At 33.4% G+C, this 23,933-nt stretch overlaps 1 protein-coding gene across 4 annotated transcripts in view; it reads right to left on the bottom strand.

Moving 5' to 3' along the window:
• LOC107997163 (potassium voltage-gated channel protein Shaker) overlaps window positions 1-18,632 on the bottom strand; it is a 302,685-nt gene extending 284,053 nt beyond the window's left edge. Inside the window, exons 1-3 of one of the 4 annotated variants that reach the window (XM_062081426.1) lie at window positions 18,445-18,632; window positions 11,421-11,975; window positions 2,350-3,558 (exon numbers count right to left, since the gene is read on the bottom strand). In XM_062081426.1, the coding sequence (XP_061937410.1) occupies window positions 2,350-2,519 (170 nt within the window). In that variant the 5' untranslated portion in view covers window positions 2,520-3,558; window positions 11,421-11,975; window positions 18,445-18,632. Of the gene's footprint in view, window positions 1-2,349; window positions 3,559-11,420; window positions 11,976-17,051; window positions 17,245-17,318; window positions 17,844-18,041; window positions 18,255-18,444 lie in introns of those variants that run through there. The other 3 variants (XM_062081423.1, XM_062081424.1, XM_062081425.1) reach the window with 3 other exon arrangements.
• Window positions 18,633-23,933: the final 5,301 nt, after the last annotated feature.

Below are 23,933 nucleotides of genomic sequence, written 5' to 3'. Positions count from 1 at the left end.
TCTAGACCAAAATGAACATAAAAAATAGAATTCTAAAACAATTCAAAGAAAATTACTTTAAAAAAGTAAATAATAACAGAAAATCTATAGTGAATTACGAATAATATTATATTACATTTCATTTCCTATTCTTTTTCTATATCACGTGTACAATTCAACAAAATTACATTATCGGGAGGCAATGTACTTTTCGCACAACAGTATCTGTCAAATGAGCTTTAACATTCCCATCTAACGTTTCCTGTATCTCGTTCAATTTCCTCTTCTTACGCTTTTGCTCCTTACGCTTTTCGGGTATATCCCTTTTCTGTTTTCCACGCGCATAGTATCGATTGCTCGTTTGGCCGTTAGCATAATCCGGTCAAAGAGGGCCAGTCATGCAATACACATAAAACGATCGAGTGAAAGAAAAAAAAGAAAGAAAAGAAAAAAGATCGCACTCGAGGATAAAGCACCAGTTTCCAGTTGGCGACGAGAGTCCCAATCTACATGCCTTATCGGACTCGTCCCCGTCGATGGAACTATTTCTCGTGGTCGAGTATCGGGTTAAATCCGTGGATGGCGGAAGGAATATCGCCAATATATCTGAACAAAGCTGATAACCCGTGTTGTCTTTTTGTTTGTTTCCTAGCGGAGAAAAAAAAAAAGAAAGCGCCTTCAGGATCTTTTGACGATTCTATTGGAGCCTTGTGCTCTCCACGTATCATCCATTCTGATCCTTGAAAACTACGTTGGCAAACAAAAATCGGACCTCTTTGTTTCCCTTTCTCATTTTCAACGGGCGCCGAGTCGAGTTGCCGTGCGTTTTTTTCCATCACCAACACTAACCTCCAACAATATGCTACGTCATTCCACACATTGCACGAATGGGATGTATCGTATTGCTGTGCGCAGTCGAGTGTTGCCACGATTAAAAACTCCACGCTCCTTCTCTTCTCTTTCTTTTTATCTCTCTTTCTCTCTCTCTCTCTCTTCGTTTGGTTTTTACGAAGGATTTAAGTTGAGACCGGGGCAAACAAGAAACGAGGGACACGTGGACGGTTGGAGAACACGGGCATCGTCATTGACAATGCTTTCTCCGCTATTCCATTCAATCCTCCTCCGCGAGACCTACTTGTTCCCTGATAAATACTTTCCCTTTGAATTTCAAGTCTGTTGTTCACACTCTCTCGAGTACGAGCGGCCTCCCTCTTAATTCAATCGTTAGCATCGATTATGAGAACAAGGTGTTGAATTCTTTTGAGAATCTAATTTGAAGCAAAATATATAAAAGGTTGGGATAGGAAAAAATATCGATTGAGATTTATTTATTGGGTTAGAAATAATTTAAGCCTAATATAATGTAATCCGACCGATGTGCGAACAATATTTTCAATCTCAAGAAACTATAGATATATAGATATAGTCGTCACTGCGTATGAACAGAATTAAGTGACCTTTTGTGGCCATTCCTGTGTATTCCACTTCTAACTCCTGAACGATGTCTGCCAGTGTAAATGAGCCTATAGAATACTAATGAATGCATAACTGATGAATGCATTTGTACACGGTCCACCTGCATAATCCGACGACATTGTTGACGGACAGTGTAGAGGGACTGTTTGCGGACAATGTCTGTCAGTGAAGACGAGCCTTAAAATACGATTCGGTAGTTTACCTGTAAACTGATCCTGGATTTGTATTTTGTCTTCCGAATAGACTCGTCTGTGGACAATCGTCCGTTAGTTAATACACTAATAACTTGCAATCGCTTTTTCCTCGATAAGAATCATATCTATAATTGTGACAGTGGAATGTGGCTATTATATATATATCGATGCGATGTTAATAAACAAACATGGTGATATAAACAAACATTGTTTCAAAAAATGGCGGAAATGACTCTGCGTCTAGCATCCAAGTAAAATATGCTTTGAGACAATTTGTGGATAATTACTTCTACGTGCATGGGCTTTAAAAATACAACGTTATCCTCAAACTGTCCCAAGATTCATACAGATTGTCAGTCGGTGTGAATTGGTTACCAGTGACTGACCAGTAGATAAATCTAAATTACGTTGTAATTTATCGATATTGAAGGACGAAAATATTATGCCAACTCTTGGCAGAATAATAACCGATTCCTTATGGACGCAACCACCCAAAAAGAAAAACCACCGTGGAAACTCGCAGAGAACAAACGAATCCATTCGAGCGATTCCCTCGAATGGAAAGAAAATTCATCCTAACTCGGCCAAAGATATAAAATAACAACGCGCTAAAAAAAGAAAAGGAAATAATAAATAATTTCCTCTACTACACGCTACTAACTAGAAAAAGAAAGGGGGAAGGAGAATGGTGCGAACTCACTGATTGAGGGTCCGGTCGTTGCTGCCCGTGGTCGCAGAGCCCTGAACACCGGAAGCGGCGGCAGCGGCAGAGCCCGAATCGTGATGCCTTCTCTCCTTGTGGACAATGCCCATTAATTTCATCCATGGATTGTTGGCCGCATGGGCGCCCATGCCGCCGCTTTGCCACATTGCGCTCGCCAGTCTCGCTCCCTCCTAAGGAGCCCTTCCCGGGCTCCGCACGATCCTCCGGCCTTGCCTCCTCGGCCACTCCCCTCCTCTGCACCACTTTTACCCACCACCACTCTTTATCCTCCCCCCTGACCGCCCTCTTGTCCCCTCTACCCGATCCGCACTCGGCCCACCACCGATCCGATCTTCGAATCTTCCAAGCCTCACCGCTCGCCCCCCCTTCCCCGCCGCTTCCACTGTCAATGTCAGAGCCCCCTTCCTCGCCGTCGAATCCACTCCTTGCCGAACTCCCGTCTCTCCTGCCCACTTCCCGTCGCCTGCTTCTTCTTCTACGCTCCTGCCCCTCCCCACCTAACCGATTCGCGGCTTGCCGCGCCGCGATCTCGATCCCCGGCCTATCGAGGCCGAGGTTGTCCACGAGGTTGTCACTGCCCTCGACCACCACGCTCGACGAGAATCGGGATCTCGATGATATCTGGCCTCTGGTCTGGAGAAGAGCGAGAGACCTTAAGAGAGCATCGGAAGCGAGGTGAGAGGGACGCAGCCACGGACGCAGTTGCGGATTTGTTTCGGCGTCGAGGACTTGGAGGAGGCTGTTTCCAGGGCTGCCTGGCCCTGGGTAGGTGCGAGGTGCCTTGATCGGCCCCGTAGGCTCCCTAGCCCGCCCCTCGAGCACCTCCACCATCTAATCCTTAGTTTCTTCACAAGGCTTTTTCGGCCCCGCACCCCTTCCCCTCTAACCGCATATTATACCCCCGTTTCGATACTCTGTGGCGACACGCTGGCTTCTTTCTTTCTTTCTCTCTCTCTCTCTCTCTCTTCTCTGGCCTCTGAAATTTTACGTACGTACGTTCTTACGCATCGTACCGCGCCCTCTCGCCTCTTTTCTCCGCTTCTTCCACTTGCTCGCTCTTCGCTTTGCCTCGTCCCCTCCTCCTTCCTTCCGCCCCCCCTCCTTTTGCAATCCTGCGTTTCTTCGTGACTCCGTGTCTGTCGCCTTGGGTTATTCTTTCACGGCTGTCGCGTTGCGTGATCTTGACTGCAAAAAAAAGGGGGGTCCAATTTTATGTTTTAGTTTTTTTTTTTTTTTTTGGACAAATTGATAAATTTGATTTTTCTATACGGTATCTTAATGTGTAACGGGACAATTTATGATCAAGTTGCTCGAACAGAGTTGTGCGTTTATTTTACCCAATTAAAATTTAATTTAATAACGGGTAATATCGAACGATTTGAGGTTGATCAAATTGCTCCAACGATCAAAAGCGAATTAACGAACGAGTTGCACCGTTGGGCAACGTGCGTTAAAACGGTAAATAATTTATTAGGTCAGATAATATCAAATTTGGCTTCGATGTAATAGAACGTATAGAATATATTCGTGGAATATTTTTATCGATTCGATTCTAGAAACGAAAATATATAAATGGCGGTCTTATTATTAGGTTAGAAGCAATTTAAATTAGCTGGATAAAGATAGAGCTATCTTATCACATCCATGTCTCGCTTTGTCTAACGTAACTTCAATTGCTTGCTAACTAGACTGCGGATATTTATGCATTTATTTAAGCTTCATTTCTTCAATTGTATTCATTATTCTGCATAAACATTTACAATCTATCTGAGACTTTAATAAATAAGTCTCAAATTTTGTAAATTTTTTACATTGCATTTACTTCGATCTCTAAAGATATTTCACGAATTTTATTAATATCTTACATGCATCAATTTCACAATTTTCAGATAACGTTTTAAGAGTTTAAGCCTCAAGGGTTAAACTGTATCAAGTACGATTATTGCTTTAATGAAATATAGGGCTTTTAAACTTTATTTAATCGTTTTAAATCAATCCTCGAGGTCGAATTTTAAATGATTAATGATTAAATCTCATTGATTCCAAGGCTGACACCTTACAAACAAAAAGTTTTCAATCTTTCAGCTTTTAAATGATGATGATGGTGAAATAAATTTTATTTTCCTAATTTTTTGTTATTAATTAAATGTGTAATTGATAATAAAATTTATCATATGAGATTTCTAATTAATGTAATATATTAATTAATAAATTATTGAAATATTTCATTAATATTTCAAATTTAATTAACTAGTAAGTGATGTATAAACAGACTTGGCTCTGGATAATTAATCATGACACATTTGAAATAACGTTATTTAAAATAATACGTTACTTGCTTCAAAATTGTTTTAAATGATTATTATTCGAATTTCTAATAAAATTTTCGTAGATATGTAATTTGCCGTGACCATTATAACTATATCACGTCAATTATTCCCTTTATTTATAATGGAGAATAAAGCCAAAAATTAGCGATTGATTATATTTTAAAAAAGTACTGAAAAAAATTCAAAATTTCAATCAAGCTAAACTTAACCTTATTTTAATCTTCAAAATTTTTAACTCTTTAACTTTAAAAAAATATTTCTTTTCGAATGTTTTAATTTTTTGTAAAAGTAACAAAAGTTCCAAAATTCTAGAGTTTCTCATAAACCAATCAAAATTAATAGTGACCAATCTCAGTATGATAATTGCGGTTAGATGATAATTCCACATCAGGATCGAAAATCATATTACATTTCAATCTCACAATCCCTGGCAAAATGTACCAAAGAGAATGTTTCATTTTTGACATAAATCAGCATAAATTATATCACAATATCAAAACGATTCTTTATTAACATTTTAAGAATTTATAAGCTCAAACATTTCACGATCTTCAATTCTATTATTTTCCACGATGAAAACGGAAATGCATCGACGTAAAACAACTTCAGAATTCAAATGACGAGGTTATAATCGCGCTAATGAACTCTCCAATTTAAAACTGCATATCAATTTCAATTCAAAACAAGATAAGAGGTTATTTTCTCCCTCTCTTTCACAATTTAATGGCGTGATGTTTTCTCAAAGTTTGCTGCAATAGAACGAAAATAACCAAAGGGTTACCACTTATCTTCTATAGGACTTTGACTATTATCGCAACTATTTTATATTTTCTCTCGAACCGTTTGATTACACTTGTACGAAACTCGTTTTCAAAAAATTCTTTTGCTCTATGCGTTCTTTAGATGCATTAGATTTAGATTTAACGTCGTACAATTTTTCGAACGTGATAACACGAGATGCAGTACTCTGTTAAATTTAACGAAGTTCAATCCTCGAAAGATAGAAGGATAGAATTTTCTCCCAGGAATCGACTATAACTCGATGAGGTAAAAGAATAGAACAGAATTCCAATAACTTGATAACTGTTTTATTTTATTTATTCAATAGACACAGTAATAAAGAATAATGTATAAAAAGAATTTTGAGGTTAGGAAATGTGATAGAGTTAGAATAAATGTGCAATTTGAGGATCCAAAATCCAATTGTGCAAGTAATTAAGTAATAATTCATTGACGGATAATTACGCAAACAAAATAATTTTTAAAAATTTTGTAATAATAATTATTTTGAAATATTAGAATTATTTGTAGACTCAGTTAAACGGGCACATCCTTTCCTTATCTCCTGACTGTAAAATTAAATAATGTTGAAAAATTAATTGTAAACAGATTTTAACTGGAAAAAATTAAATTTATTAATTATCGTGGAAACGAAGATTGAATTCAACGTTTTGCGAATTTTGATAACAATATCGGAAATGTTTCATCCTAATTATTGCCTGGAACACTCGAGAAAATATGTATCGTGATTTGCATCGTGCGAATGTAATTAGCGTTGGTTATGGTACGCGAGAGAGAATCTTGTTCACAAAGAATACCTCGTTCAACGAGAAATTTTATGGACACTCCTTAGATGAGTGTCACTCAATAGCTTCTTTGTGTTCGGGAGCTCTATTTTATAAGACAAACCTTTGTGTGTAGCCTCGAACTCGAGTACCGTAACCTCCTATTGTTTACTGCTTATAATGTTGTGTTTTCGTTTTTTTTGTATATATATTTATCTTTCTGGTATTTTACCAAGTGAAATTATGGAAAACTTTAAGTCGATTATGATGAAAAATTTATTAGAATTTCATGATATCAAAAAAACAAAAAAAATATAATAAAATTTTTCGATCTCTCGTTCCGTTAATTTTCTGATAAATAAAATTTTATACTCGAATCGATGCTAAATTTTAATAAATTAATATTATATACTAAGAGACACAGTTTCGATTTATAAAAGATTTTACGAGAAAAAATAGGAAAAGTAATTTTCGATATTTTCCAATTTTTGATTTCAATGATAAAATGTCCAGATGATTCTTCTGGATAACACGAGAAATTAAGTTTCAGAAATATATCTCGTTACGAAAATCGCGTTATAGAAAATTACGAGATTTAAATTTCATCGCGAAAAGTATTAGTTTTGCGTTCCAAAAACAATTTTTTTTTTTAAATAAAGCGTTGAGAAGAAAAATGAATCATATCTTTATATTCTAATTTAAAATTTTATACAATACTGGAAAACAAGGACAATCTGTATTATTAGAATTTATATCGACCGCGTTATAAGAGGATTGCTAGAACTTGCTGTGAACGGCGTTACATCAAAACGACATTGCGTAAGTATCGTTATACAAGAATTATCTGTATTTAGAATCAAAACAAACTAAACCAATATACGAAAATAACGATTCGCTTAAACTTGAAATTTTTACATTTCAAAATTTTTAGTTTCGAATTAATTTTAAATATAAAAATATCTAAATATTATTAATATGAAATTTTTCGAGAAAAAAGTACAAATATTGATCTGCATAAATGCAATCATTATACTCGAATCGTTATCTCACGATACAATATTCCACAAATTTATTTAATAATTCCGTGATGAAAAGATTGTAAATATTTTAAATCGATAAAGAAAAAGATGAAAATTTTTTGTATTAGTATTAGTTTCAAATATAAGGATATGCTGATATTGACGTAAGGATTGAATAATAAATCAAGTTCTACTCTGAGAAAAATCACTCATGGTTACCCAGGTGTTCTCGAACCTCGATTTAAGAATTTCTGGGCTGGATTAAACCATAGCGGGTCGTAAACAGGCAATTCTCCTCTCGATGTAAACTGTAAACGAGTTTCGTCGAAATTAATTCGTTTCTCCGCGAAATTAATGTCATTCCTCGTAGTCGTAATTCAACTGGGACAACACGGTAGATACGCTGCAATTATCGAATTTATGAGTCACAAATCCAAAGAGTGTCATAAAAAAACCGCCCTTTTATTTTTGGAAATTTCCTAAATTTTTCCCCTTTTTGTGAATTTTTTTTTTTTTGTATTCGAGAATGAAGATTATGGATTACTTGATTCGTCTTGATCTCATAATTGATTATCATTTATCGTTGTGATAAAGGTATATAGGTTCGTTTAAAAGATTCGTTAAAAGTTTAGTGGTTTTGGAATTTCGAAGAATATTATCTTAATATTCTTCGAACGAAATAATGTTTGAACACTTTTTTCTGTCAAGTTAGATGAGACATTGTGTATATTTTTATTTTATATAAAAATTATAATAATAATAAACGAAATAAAATTATAAATAAAATAATAACAATTTTTTTATGATGAAAAATTATCCATACGGTGGAATCTCGAATATTAATTTATCGTTATTATTTATAGATTGTAAATGAAATAAAATACGTAAATACGTATATGTATACAATATTTATTATTTATTAATAAATATTTTTAATATTTAAATATTAAAAAAAAATCAATAATTTTTATTTACTTCTTTGATTTCAATTTTCATGCAGTCAAAAACAAAATCACGCCATTTGATATTTTGATATTCAAATAATATTTACATATCTGCAAAAGTATCAATAATTTTTATTTGGTTTTAATTTTTATTTTAATTTTAAAGGGAAATCGCACAATTTAATATTTTAATATATTTAAATATATTTAATTTTTAACGTTTAAACAACATTTAGTGAACATTTACTTAAGAATTTTCTGCATTTTTCCTTGCTTCCTCTTGATTTTAATATAAAATTTACATGAATAGGAAAAATTAAAAATTATTAATGAAACACCCGTGTACAAGAATGAGAAAAATCAAATCGCAGGAAAACTGTTCTCGTTACGTCGAGATTTCTCACCACGAAAGAACGAAAAGGAACGACGATCGGAGGGAAGAACTATCAATTTGTCGGCGAAGTAGAATAGCGTATGTCGAACGAGTTGGACGAATTTTCGATTTACCGAACCGCGACGGATCCGAATTCCAATTGACATGGTTATTGATCGAACAGGGAAAGGACAAAGGGAAGTTTAAGACAATCAACGAGAAATTCTGATCTAATTCAGGCGGAAATGTTATTGCTGTTAACGAGAACGTTTCGGTGATTATAGATATAGGATAATTATGACATAGATGGCGCAAATAGATGGTGCAAGAAATTGTCACTAGGCTTAAATTTTGGGCGTAAAAAATTTTTTTATGGACAAGTGTGGAAAATGGTTTCGAGAAAATGATTAGGTAGAATTGTTATAAATTATATTTAAATTTTAAAACGATGAAAATTTTTTCGTACGAAATAACGAGTAGAATCGTTACTGTCTAAATAAAAAATTTTTCCGTGGAATAAATGTTGGAAATATTGAGATGTTGAATGAATTAGAATTGTCACTGTATTTAAAATTTGCAATGAGAAATTTTTTTTATGCATGAATGTTAAAAGTATTCATATTTAGTGTGATACACTAAATTAAATTTTATGTACTGAAAATTTTTTCTGTACATAAAAATTAAAATTAAATTATGCTTAAATTTTGCAATGAAAATTTTTCTCAACCTTGAATATTATAAATAAAATATTTTATTATTATATATGTCATCTTTAGAAAATTAAAGTAAATAACATTTTTAAAGAAGAACTCACACTTTTGAAGATGATATTACATTTTTAATTTTCCATTTAATAAACTTGATTTTCACTTTTCATTTAAAAAATTAGTAAAAACAAAGTAAAATGAAAAATATTTTTATCTTACAAGATGTTAAGATTCACGTTATCCATTGAAAAACATTTTTTTTTGCATTTTTAATATTAAAGAAAATAACATAACAAATCAAAAGTTTCTTTTAACAAAAATAATTCTATGACAAATAATTTTATTAAATAAATATAAAATATTGTAAATATTTTATAATCGTAAAACAATGACATAACTGCAAAAGATTCATCATTTGCTCCGTAACTATCTTCCTTGAGTCCTGAAACGTTACGAAGTTTAATATACGAACGAGATAACTTGATCTGATATCAAATATCATGATATCTGTAAGAAAATACAACGAAAGAAGAATTTGTTTATTTTAATTTTTTTAATGAAATTTCCTATTTGCGAGGTTTCTTTGAATAAAATGAAATCAAACACGATATAATTTCCTCAAATTTTCGTATTTAATTTTCAATAATGACTTTTTTCCTCGTCTGTTAAATAAATAATTATAATTCCAATTATATCGTGTATCTGGTTTCATTTTAAAAACTTTAACTACAAATACGTTGATTGAAATTGAGAGAAAAAAATATTTAAAAATTTAAAAATTTTACCATTGCATTTTTTTCCTCTCTTTCTCTCTTTCAATACGTTTAGCAAAAAACGTAAACAAATCTCCAACCTCCGGCCAAGCAATAGAAGAATCAATATCTCTGTTGGATAACTGCAAAAGCTTTAATTTCATATTTCCTGCAGTTATAAAATATTTACTATACAAGTATTGAAATCGAGTACGATCGATCTTTGAAAAAATAGATAAAATTTTTAAAACCAATGGAACAAATATCTATTTAGCAAGCATAAGCAAATGAACAGTGAGTCAAAACAAATGAAATCAGCAGAGCTCTATTTTATCACTGAAATATCGAAAATATATCTTCTCTTATAATTAGCCTGATAAAATAAAATTATTTTATATTCTCACATATATATATATCATTTTTCAGAAATTTATCGTACAATGGTTGCAAAAAGTATCTTCTCGCTATTGCATACAAATTACAGTAGTGCCAAGTGTCATAAAACGGTGATAAAAATTTGAATAATATAAAAACGAGATATAGAACATTACGAAAAAGCATTTCGTTGGAGAATAAGGATATGCTAAGCAAATACTTTTTTCACTCACTGTACCTACCCAAATACGAAGTTTTTCTCGTTCCAACGACCAAAAAAAAAAAAAAATGATGCATTTTCTAAAGTAACACGAAACAAGCAACTCGCGTTACTTTAGATACTCAACCAAAGTTCCTCGTGCTTTTGTAGGAATTGTACACTATTCAAAGACCGCCAGTTCCTCGAAGAACGATCACGAGATGCCCGAGAAACGTCTTTTTCCCATGAACTCCGGCCCCATTAAGGAAACGGCACCGGTTTCAAAGAAACGGTACGAAACGAAAATCCGCGAATAATAGATGGTCCTATACAGAGTGTCTCTGCAATGCAGTACAACCGGCAGAGAGTGATTCCTCGTCAAAAAACAAGCCAAAAATGTAAAACGAATTTTCCTCGTGCTACGCTTCGTTTTCGAGAAAAATGTCTTTGAAAATCTTGGCACGGTACACGTGCGACGTCATATACACGCAAGTGATTCTCTTCACGAATTTTCAACATCGATTTATTTCAACGTGAAACTACGTATGAAAAAAATGTCGCTCTACATTTTCGTCTCATTTTTTCGCGTAGATTCATCCCATTTTATTCCCAAAACAGATCATAGTAATATGCACGAGAAATATTATGCTTTCAGTCGTATCTTTTTTATCGAGTCTTTCACTGCGATGTTATAATATTCCGCAGCGAATATAATTATCTTTATCACAAATATTTCAAAGCCACTATATATATATAAAGAAAATTCTCAGTTATCATCCTCACCTGTTTCTCGCGGCGAATCGGTAAAACCTCGAGGAGATAAGCGAGGACGAGGTGACTCCGCAGTGCGCTTTCTCGTCGAGTCTCGTTGGAAAAGAAAAAAAATAAAAGGACGGGTCGACACGTGGAATCGAGGGCTGTACGAGCCGCTCGTTTTCTTCAGCCGCCGTCACGGCGTCGCGAGCGCATCTTGCACACAGAGGATATAATCAAAACCACGAATAAATTCACTAGGAAAACGTCTTTGTCGCCCACCAAGTCTTCCTTCCTTCCTTCCTTCCTTCCTTCCTTCCTTCCTTCCTTCTATTCTCCCTCCTCGAGTCCACCTCCACCCCCACTATCCACCTGATTTTCACGTTCACCCTCTTAAACTAGACTTGTATTGGCCTCAAGCCAGCCACACGGTCGTTGTTCTCCACGATGAGGATACGTGGTCACGCACAAGCTCGATCTCGACCTTCATCCACCTCCCGATCCCGATCGACATTTCCGCGCGGACGTTTAATTCCAACTAATTGCGACGTTGCCACTTGCTCGTCTTCCCCGTTCGACTGCCATCTGCGGGACCATTAAACGAATTAAAACTGATCGTCCTTCCAAAACGCGGTACAGGCCAGCTTATAAGCTGATACGTCTCGCGGGTATCTATGTACTCGGATAAATCAATCCAGGTCCTCGAATTCTTGGGGAGAAAAGGAGAGAGAAAACGAAGAGCGAAGCAAGAATACGAATATTTCGAATGGTCGTTCGCGTTACGTGTTTTTATTTCATGCTTCGTATCGTATATTTGTAAACGCGTGCTCCTTTCTAACCTCACACTTGTAACGTGAAGATTTTACGATAAACACCGCATTTTCCATGTGGATTTTTTACAATTGTATTAATCGTATTTATTCATTTGTATGTGTAGATGAGATTTTTCCCATGTACAAGATAAACGAATCAGTTAATGAATATTTAATGATAATAATTCTAAGAAAGTTTCTGAATAATTCTGAGGATAAAAAATATTTGTAATTAACTGGTTATAATTTTTATTGTAATATAGTAGTTTAGATCGTAGTATTTAGATTGTTAAGAAATGAAGCAAATATTAATCGAATAAAATTTGAAATTCAAAAAGTGACGTGACGTGTACATATATGGTATTAACTATTGAAACGAAATCGAAAGTATTAAAGTTTAAGAAATTATGAAAATTATTTGCAATATTATTTTCCTCGGTATATAGAATAATTCATCTAAAAAAAAGTTATTCCATTATACGAAAATTCTTTTATCCCTTTTATCTCTTCACAACTGTGTCTCTCTATTAGTCATCTATAATAGAGATTTTACTACGCTTATTGGGTGATCTAATACGGCCACTGTCATGCAATTGCGTAAACACTTAGAAAACGCTTTTACAGCTAAATATAGAAATATTCAAGACGAGTCGAGAATGAAAGGAACGTTATATAAAATTAGCAGCTTCTTAAGGAAATTTCATTCAAAGCCACTTTTCCAACGCCTCTAACTGTCGCATTCATGGAAGGAGAAGTGGCGTGGTTGGCATCGGTAGATAGAAACGCTACAGGTCGTCTTCTAATGTCGTCCAGAGGGCGAGACAGAGAGAGAAATGTAAAGAGATCGAGAGAAGTAGGGGGATGAGAGGTTGCCAAATATAAAAACCACGAGTTACCTACCACGTGCCAGAATGAAGATGAATCCATTGAGGACTCGAATGATCGCGATAGAGCAAAGTACATATGTATAATCGGGAAAGGAATTAATACGAATCGATTTTCTAATTGTCCCGAATTAATATAATAAGAATACGTATAAATTCGATTAATGTTTTCAGAGATGAATAAAAAGTATTGCTGTAAAAATAAATAATTTTATAATAGTAATGATATTTCCGAAATGATTATTTTTTCTTTTTTTTTTTTCTCTCCAACGAGAAATAATACAATTATTCTTTTCACTTGCAAAGAAGAATTAAATTTTTATATTCGAATAATTGTAACGGATTACGATAAATCAATGTAAATTTAAAATGAAAGTTAGTAAATTGCAAATGTATGTAAATTATCGTTTAATTGGATTTCATGAGTATTTTAGAATCACAAAAATGGAACAGAAACTTTCAAAGTTTCGAAATTTCGAGCGTGCCATCTTTAAACGCTTTTTCTTCTATCATAAAGAAAAAATTGTCTCATTCATTTTCGATGAGCAAATTAATGGATTATGATCGATCGACGGTGTGAAACGGTTAAAACCATTACAGAGATTGCATTGCTATGGCTTTGCTTTCTGAAAGCTGATAATAAACACTATTATTAGATAATGGTTTACATATATACTACAAGCATGTTACATTTTCGATGAAAAACAGAAATGATATCGACTTGTATCTTCGAAAAGTTCTGTCTTACGTTTGGATACATATATTTCGAACATGTACAAAACTTTATATCGAGAGCTTACCTTGCAAATTTTGTAACATTTATATTTGTGAAATTCATATTTTTTTATTCTTTCGTTGTACAAATTAAATTTATATATTAAAAATTTGTTTGAAATTATATTTTAATTTATTCGTTAATTATACGTCTTCGAATCCATTATTTTAGTCAGATAAACGTTGCATACCATTGCATTTTTTATTTTGTATTCTTACAAATTAAATGTAATTTATTTAAAATTAAACTTTAAAATTTATAATTAAAATTTGTGCATGACATGTGTTTTTTATTCCTTTTTTTTTTATATAAAAATTTTAATTTTAAAAAATTAGTTGAACTATAAAATTTATAATTAAAATTTGTACGTGACATATTTTTTTTTATTTCATTTTTTTAATAAAATAAAAGTTTTAATTTTAAAAGATTTTTTATTTTATTTTTTAATATTTGAATCTAATATAAACACATATAGAAAATATTCACGATATTACATTATTACATTACATTACACGTACAAAATAATAAATTCGTGTAAAATCTATGTATTTATAATTATAAAATTAAACTATTAAATTTTTTAAATTGTTTTTCTCGAAAATATCAAAAATCAATATATACGATATTTGTACAATGAGCCATCGATATGAGATACTTAAATTCAAATAACATTTCAATATAAACCAACAGTCTACGATATCTTCTTATCCCAAACATATTGAAATCTTCTTGAAAATATACGTATCTCGCGAAACTTTTATGAATTTTTTACAATATAAATGTTATAAAAAATTTGATATCGATATAAAATACTTAAAATACAAAAAAAAATTAATATTAATCTTTATCAATATAATCACGATTAATTGTAAAATATTTTTAAAGGTATACCTTTAGATTTATTTCAACCTTTAAAACCATGTAAATTCAATAGACGTAACATTTTAAAAATTTTGCATACACGTTTTCTAAGAAAAATTTACACGCTATTAAAATCAATATTTTCGTCATACATGGAGAACGAAAAATGATGATATCCATCCTACGTTCTTATTCAAGGAGAGAATCTGCACATTCATAAAATTCCCGGTCCGAAAGTGTTCAAATACTTTCGTAAGTCACTGTACGTAACTTCTACCAAACATTATTCAAACTTCAACTATACACCTACACGAAACAAACGAGCACGCGATTCAAGCCAGATTTAAAACGTTTAAAAAATGGCGAACCGACTATATATCGTAAACAGAAAGTCCTTTAAAATAATATAAAAAAAAAAAAGGTGAGATGTGAGAAGAGATGCAGAGGAAGGATAAGTAAATGAGCGTAGCGAGACGAGGAGAGCGCCATAAAGAGGAACGAAATATATATATGTATATATATGCAGTCGTGAGCCAAGGTTATTGGCCGTAAGATATTAAAGATTATACGAGAATTTTATTCTTCTATTCGTCTAAGCTCCACTCATGGTCACGTTTACATTCTATCTCGTTCACTTTTCACATTTTTAAAACTCTGTTCGATATATCAAAAAGAAAAAGAAAACAAACATGGGTACGATAGTGGCACGCTCGAGATAAGGAATGGCACACGAAGCAATCTAACAATGCTTGGTAAATAGCCTCCATCAGGGTCTTATCGATTTGAGGAAGAGGGATATACACGTGTGTACGTATGTCTGGAATCACAGGTCGCGTGGATATCGTCGAACGAGAAACCATCGGCTCGCGTGGCACGAAAAACTGGCCGGTTGCACCGAAACGAACCACTCGCGTGAAGCGAAAACTCGAATCAACGACCTTGATTACGCCTTCTCTTCCCTTCCCTTCACTTCCCTTTGCCATTTTCGAGATAGCCGCGGTTGATTGCGATCGGCGTATGTATATTTGCATCACGAGTTCGCGTTTCAAGTTTCGCGACCAAAACAACAAATGGAAATAATGAACCTTTGATTCGAGCGAAATTCTGTATACCATTGATGAAACGTCGATACCGTATAGACATCGCTCGATATTTAACGCTTGTGTATCCAAAATTGTTAATATCGTTGAAATTTTTCGATCGAATCGTAACTCTACAATGATGAAATTGTAATTTTGAATATCTGAAATTCGAATGAAATTATGATTGATGAAACGTCGATCATAAACGGTGTGTGTAATAATATTGGCATTTAATCTTTATCCATGTGCAAAATTGTTGACATGGTTCGTTTTTTAATTTCGATGACACTAAAAGTGATAAAATTATAAGATGTAAATCAATAGTGACGATTCAAAAATCTCTTTGGATGAGAAGATAAAATTAAGTGAAATTCGTATATTGAATAGTCGATCGAATGACAGTAAATTTGTTTTCTCAATTCGTGAATTTAGCTTTTAAAAATAACGACTGAAATATAAAACTGTATGTAGTCTTTAGTAGAATATTTATTCGTTATATAGTCAGAAATCAATGAAATGATAATAAAATCAAATAGTCCAGTACAAAATAATGACTGAACCCGAGTCATAATGTGTCATCCAAGTAATACGTGATGCTGAATAATGACTGAATTTCAGTATTGTGAAACCGAGTATCCATGTAACATGATACCGAATAATGACTGAATTCGAGTAATATGACACTGGATCGTAAAGTAACGTGATACCTAATAATGACTGAATTCGATGATAACGTAACAGCGGAGCAACACGATATCTTATAATCACCGAATTCGAATATTCAAATAATGCGATGATACAAAACCAAATGCAGAGATTTGAATTTTTTCAAACGTTCAATCTCTCGATTCCCCCTCGTTTTTTTTCACTAATGCCACTGTCATAATGTTTAACCTACGTTCAATAGAACAAGGATACAATTTCGTGTTGCTCGTAAGTAAATACTCGTGGCCAATTACAGAATTGCATACAACGAATAAACACTGCATGTACACAGAGAAATCGTTCGAACAAAAACACTCGCGGTCATTTTGGCACTGAAACCCGACGTCCGGTCGAACGCATCTCGACACAATGGTTTAATTCGGGAGAGAATAACGCATGAAAGGAAGAAGAAACGACGATCGAGCAAAGATTCGAAGAAAACTGCGGGATGTAAGGGGATATTGGCGATAAGGAGGAAAGCATGACGAGAAAATGCACACGCGTATCCCTCGGTCAAACACGAGCATCGAACTTGGACGTACCCATCGCCGACACCACGGCACGATTGTAGCCAATGAGATCGCGCGATCTCAGCCGCATTGGCGGTGCGTGAGAGAGGTCGCAGGGAAGAGAAACACACGCGGCAGCTCGGTGTCTCTCCTTTCGAGAAATGGAATCGTTCCGACCTCTCGATCCGCCCGAACTCCTCGATCGAGCACCAACATTTCTCGCCTAACCGAAATTCTTCGCCGCTTCCCCGCCCTTCCTTGCTACGCTCCTTCTTCTCCTCCTTCTTTCTCCTTCTTTACCTATCTCACTCTCCGTCTCCACTCGCGCGACCCGTATACGCCAAACAAAGGAGGACACACGGACGTAAATATATACGAACTGTGTATCACCGTGACCGTCCTCCAAGCACTGTTTAACATTGACATTGGCAACACGGCCGCGCGCTAGCAAATCACGTTGCACGTCTACTTCTCTTTCTCTTCTCGTCCACTTGGAAACGTCGAACAATCACCAAACGAGACGCAAGTGACTTCGCAACTCACTGTCGACACCGACCGACCGATCGGCACCACCAACGTTCGGATCACTAGAGGAATCCTCTCCAACGATCACTGTGCATCCTCTTCTCGTGGAAAGCAACGAAATCACGCACGGTGATCATGTGACTAGAGCCGGAGGTCACGCACCGGTGATCCGGCACCGCAGCAAACTTTTCGTCCACGATCGCGAGGATAACCTTTCTCTACCTTCCCTTCTCCGTTTCTCTCTCTCCTCCTTCCCCTTTGGTCTTAATTAATCCTGCGACGCGATATCAGCCTGCAAATCTGTGTTTATTGCCCCGCGACCATGTAACATGTACATCTTCACGAAGAAGAAGAAGAAGAAGAAGAAGAAAAAGAAGAAGAAGAAGAAGAAGAAGATATCTATCGAGTCTCGCGTTGAGAAAGCGAAGATTAAGAGAGAAATTAAAGAAAAAGAAAAGAAAAGGGGGAAAAAAGGGAGAGAAGAGATAAGAAACGAACCGTGGTGATCGTAACGCGGACGTAAACGATCAACGGAGTCGCAAAGCGAGGTAACTCGCGTGTGACTTGAAAAAGAGAGCGACGATGGGTCCGTAGAGCCGCGAGGGCGACGAGAAGAGGGGCGGGGGGTGGGTGTAAGGAAAAAGGCACCCCGACTTAAAAGAAAAGGCGGGCGGCCACGAGACTCCCGCGCGGAGCCCAACGTTTCGCCTCACTGCCGGGCTCACTGCAGGCTCTGACGCACCAGCCTGCCGCCCCCTGTACGCCGCCACCTCCCCTTCCCAACACCCCCGACTCCCCTTACTATCCGTTACTACCCCTTCGACCGCCCACCTTGCTTCCTACCCCTCGCCATCTGGCTCGCTGCCTGCATCGCTGCCTGCATGCCTACCTGCCTGCCTACCTGTCCACCCTATCCAGCTAACTCCAGATCTCTCTACTCTCGACCTCCCTCGATCTCGACACTTTTGCCCCAAACTGTTTACACACTTGTGCCTATGCTAACTCGCGCTTCCTCTTTATCCGCCTGCCTCTCTTTCCTTCTCTCGTCCCTCTCGCCACCTCCGTCGCTTTCCTAATACCCAGTAGTACCCTCTCTGTTCAGCGTGGTCGGTTTAGAGGCGTTCTCTTGTCGCTCTTTCGCGATCAAACTGGAGGATTTCTACTTGACTGTGTGTCGCACAGGCGCACGCACACACACGTACACACACCGCGCGCGGAACGGGCTTCACAGTGCCGTAGTAGTTTCGGCGCACACGCGCACCTAAGGCGTGCGGAATACCATACCAGGCGCACACCTGCGCCGTACCGTGTCGTACCGTGCTCTCTCCCCACTACCACCGAAAACCTTCTGACCACCATACGCGATTTCGCTCCCACTCTCGAGCGCCGCTGCTGCCTCTTCCTTTCCTATTTAGTTATCGTGGTCTTCCGTATATCCGTTGCGTGCATTCCTTCCCGATGCTTTGGCATTATCGTTATCGTCCGTTTGTATTCATAAAAATAGGGGGGAAAGGGTGGAATGGATTACCGTTGTTTTTGCATGCGATTCCTCTTCCCTTTCTTCACAGTTCTTCCTTCTTAGAGAGTTCTCATTTTATACGTGGTCTTCTATATTTTTTTGCGTGCAACAAATTCTTTCTGCTCTTTGGTATTTTTCTTTATCGCTATATATATATATATATATAAGTAGAATAACTTCATTTACATAAAATAGAGAAGAGTGAGATAAAACGGGGTATTATTGTCTCTATGTCTGGATGTCTTTACTTTTTTGGAACTTTTTTATATATGATTTTTTATTCACGTTGCGTGCGATTTCTTCTTTTTGATGGTTTTATCGCTCGATTGTATTGGTAAAAATAAAAATAGGAGGGAGTAGGGTGAAATGGAGTATCATTGTTTCTCTTTCTTTCATGATGCTTTTTTTCCTAAAATTCTTTTTATACGTGCTCTTCTATAATTTTTTCGTGCGCCGAATTGGTTTTTTTTCGGTATCCTTTTTATCGCTCACTTATAGCTATAAAAGTAAAAGAGATGCTATTATTTTGTTAAGTAATGTCTTCATTAATTCTCACTTTTTTCTAACTTTTTTATATATGTATATTCCATCGCGTGAATCGATTTTTTCCTTCGTTTAATCTCCTCGTTAACAGTTGTTTATTTCCGTGAAAGTAGGAGAGAATATAGTAAAATGGAATACCATTGTTTTGTTGAATGATCCCTCTTAATGCTTTCTTTCTACATAGTTCCTTTTGTACATATTCTTCCATATTCAGTTGCGTGCACCAATTTCTTTCTGTATTTTAATATCCTCATTATCGTTTGTATCCGTAAAAATTAAAGAGAGTAGTGTAAATTGAAATATCATTTTTTTTTATTGGATTTATGGATATTTTTTTTTTTTATGTAAATTCTACCGATTTCTTTCTATTCTTTGGCGAATCGCGAATCGTTCGTCTCCACAAAAAGCAAAAGGCAGAATAGGCTAAAACAAGACACTATTATTTTATTGCATGACTCTTCTTAATCATTCTGTTATACGAGTAATTTTTTATAATATGGTTTAAAAGCAACATATTAAATAAAAATTACTCTATTCTCAATAAGAAATTAATCGAAATATAAATTAAGTTAATGATTGATTGCAAAATTTTGCGATTAAGTTCATTTGATTGGATCACAGTGATGTTAAAAGATTAAAAATCTCTGTATAATATATGTATGCAGACCTCGAGAAAACAATAGACAGAAAACTTGTATAAATAAGCTCTCTTTCATTAAAATCAATCTGGATACGAATAAAGTGATATTACTTATATCATAGATTTCCAGCAGTTTGTACAATAAGAAATGTGATGTATGTCAAACACGTATAATATTGTGACAAGAAATTTTTAATCGAACGAACGTATTTTTTTGAGATATGTTGAAAACAAAAATTAAATTTCTGTTAATTATAAGAACAAAAATTTAAAAGACGAATGAAAATAATAATTCTTTTATTAATTTACAGTAATTTACATAATTGTAGAAAATTTTTTTATTTTCTTACAATTATAAATGCAAATAATTCTTCATATAAACGATGAACAAAAATCCTCAGAGATGTCTTATTATTATATTCAATTCAATTATCGAATTCCATTGTTCATAATGAAATTTGTCGATGTATTTCATAAACCAATGTTTGAAAAAATCTTTTCCTCGCTTTCTTCCATTGCTCTTTGATACAATAGAACCTCTCTTATATCAACAGAAAGGCAAAACCTTTCGAATAAAGAAACAGATTTTTTTTTCTAGACGAATTATTTTACATTTTCAGAAAAGAAAATGAGATAATAAAATGTTTGAATATTAAAATATTCAAATATTGGAGATTCTGCTGCATTCCTTAACCTTTTCTCTTGTGATAACATCTCTGAGATATCATATTTCTAATACTTAATCGAGATGTTATATAATTTTTAAAAAGCTGTTAATTATATTATTCTATCGACAATTAGAAGATATAAATTTAATAATTTTGAATATCTTTTTACAATTCTTTACTAATTAATATGGAATTGAATACGAACGAAACTAAATTAATATTTCTTCATCTCTCGATTGAATCAGATAATTAAGAAAGAAATTTTTTTATGCTTGATTAAATAGCAAAGTGGACGTCATAATGTCGTGCAGAAAATTTGAAATAGGGTCTTTCAAACGCACAAAGGAAGTGGTCTCTCGCTAGAAGATTCTTTATCTTTGCTAAGTAATCCCGTTCAGGAGGATTAATCGTAACTTTGATTCGAAAAGCTTGATACGAAGAGTAAACTCGCGTATCGAATCGACTTTAAAGTTGAATGGAATAAAATTATTTCATTGTGGAATTTCGATTCGTATTCGTTTTACGATGCTGTATAACGTTATACGATACGTCATGAGCGATGCTTTTAAGACGTAGAAGAAAGTAGGATGAAATGGAATATTGAAGAAGATACTTCTATTGCAGTGTAATAGATTAAAAAGCAAAAAATATTTTAAATCTTACTATCAACGTTAAAATCCAATGGATTTGGATATCGAAGAGGACAATTTTTTAATAATTATATTGCAAATTTTTATCTTTAAAATTAAATCTTTACGAAAAGATTAAAGAAATAGAGCTTAAGCAAGGATTCGACTTATTTATATTTTTATTAATTCTTTATAAATAAAAATTTATTAATTTATTAAATTACGCGTGTGAAATATGTTATTTTTTTAAAATACACATGGAATTAGTAGGACAGTAAATTTAAGTTTGATATTATTATATAAAAAAATAAAGAAATTTATTATAATTTATAAATATTATCGTTTTATTACATTTTATGTAAAAAGATGGTCGAAATATGATTACTTAAAGATTTTAAAATTCTACATACAATATATTGATTGTATACAATTATTTTATAACAACAATCCTATTTCATCTCCCTTTACTTTCATTTTAATGAAAAAGTAAATGATATTTAAAAATTAATGATATTTAATGGATCAACACGAAGTTTTTCTCATATAAAAAATAATTTTAAAACAGGTCAAAAAATATACAAATTAATTATTTTCGATTAAAAAAATAATTTGAAATTTCGATTGAAATTTTTATAATTCTAAAATTAATTTCTCAAAAAAGCGTAAATTAATTGTGCATAATTACAATATAATATTTATGTTATGAATTATAAATTTATATTTAAATTTTTAAAATTCTTCTTTTTTTAGTATTCTTTGCAATTTATTCATTTTTTAATTAATTTAAAAGCGATTTCAGAATTTTATTGTTTCGTAGTAAGACAAACTTTTTCTGTGAAAATGCTGTCACGAAATTATTAATATTATACCTGCTCTGTTGGAAAAGTAGCGTTCGTCCAATGTCGTTATCACCAACAACAAGAAACCGATCCAAACTTACCACCGCTAATAATTAAGCACTCTAGGTAGATGGTAAGAGGCATTGAGTTGGGAAACGAGGCAAACCGCTTGTTAAGTGTGGTACGTATGTACTTACACTTGTGGTTTTTCAATTTACCGAACCAGAGAAGAAATATTCATTTAATTTAATCAACTACATCTCAGTTAAATTATTTCACCATACAGGACGTTAATATTTGTGAGAGTTTAAAAGATCGATTCTATAAGTTCAAAATAAAAATGAAGCTTATTTGTAAGTAAACTGTATGCATTTAAATACAAAATTTAAATATACAAAGAACTAGAGAATGCATGTAATATATATAAAAAATTAGAAATATTCAAAATATAGTATAAAAGTATAAGTATATATAAAATATTCAAGATATAGTATATATTATGGTATTTGAAAAATATGCCTCTATGTAGGCTCCATTTCTTTTATCGTATTCATAAAAATTTTATTTTGCATGAACTGCAATATAGTTATGAGCAATTCGAATTTATTTTGTAAAAGAAAACGAAGATAGAGTGAAACAACGATATCTATTGATATGTTACTTTATTAATATTAAAACATATTCGTGTAAATTTTAAATTAAATTTAAAATTTAAATTATTAAATTTTAAACTAATCAATTTTTAAAAAATTTTTATTTGATATTTATTTTTTATAATCACTGTAAATTCTTTGCAATGTTTATAAAGAGTATAAATTAAAAATTATTCTTAAATTTAATTTATTTGATAATGAGTAAAACACAAAAGAAATTTGAATCCAGTTAAATTATTTCAATATTGTTAAATCAAAATAATCACTTGATCAATTGATTAAAAATATTAATTAAAAATATAAATTAATAATTTTACGATGTCCAAAAATTTATCAGAAATCAAAAATCATGAACTTTTTAAAAATATCAAGAGAAATTAGACATCTATTCAAATATTATATCTAGAAATAAATTCGATACTTTTCTAAAAATAAAATTACTATTTAATTATTAATTACTATTAATTTACTACTTAATTTGTTAAATTACTATTTAAAAAAAATATATATTTTCATGAAAAAGTATTTGTCATTAACATTAATAATTTTATTTTTATATAATTTCATTTATAATTCCATTTATTCTATTTATCTCATATTTGAATTAAAATTATAAATGATTTAATATAAAAGCAGCGAATCAGGTTCTTAATAGAATAATATTATAGTATTGGCGTGATTTGTCAAGTTGATTTTTGACGAATGAGAGATTCGAATCAGGAACAATTCGAAGTTATTACAGGAGAATTGTAATTTCCGGGGAACAAGCGCTTAATGGCGAGAATGGTTGACATCGACATCGCACAAATAAGATAAGGAACTTTTACTCGCTATACTTTACCGCTTCCAAACACTTATGACCTCTTTTAATCGATCATCTCACCAAACAATATCTCTCA

This window comes from Apis cerana, linkage group LG11 (genome assembly GCF_029169275.1).
Source record: "Apis cerana isolate GH-2021 linkage group LG11, AcerK_1.0, whole genome shotgun sequence".
NCBI classification, from domain to species: domain Eukaryota; kingdom Metazoa; phylum Arthropoda; class Insecta; order Hymenoptera; family Apidae; genus Apis; species Apis cerana.
The sequence above is the reverse complement of the archived record's forward strand: the minus strand, read 5'-3'. Positions and strand labels throughout refer to the sequence as shown.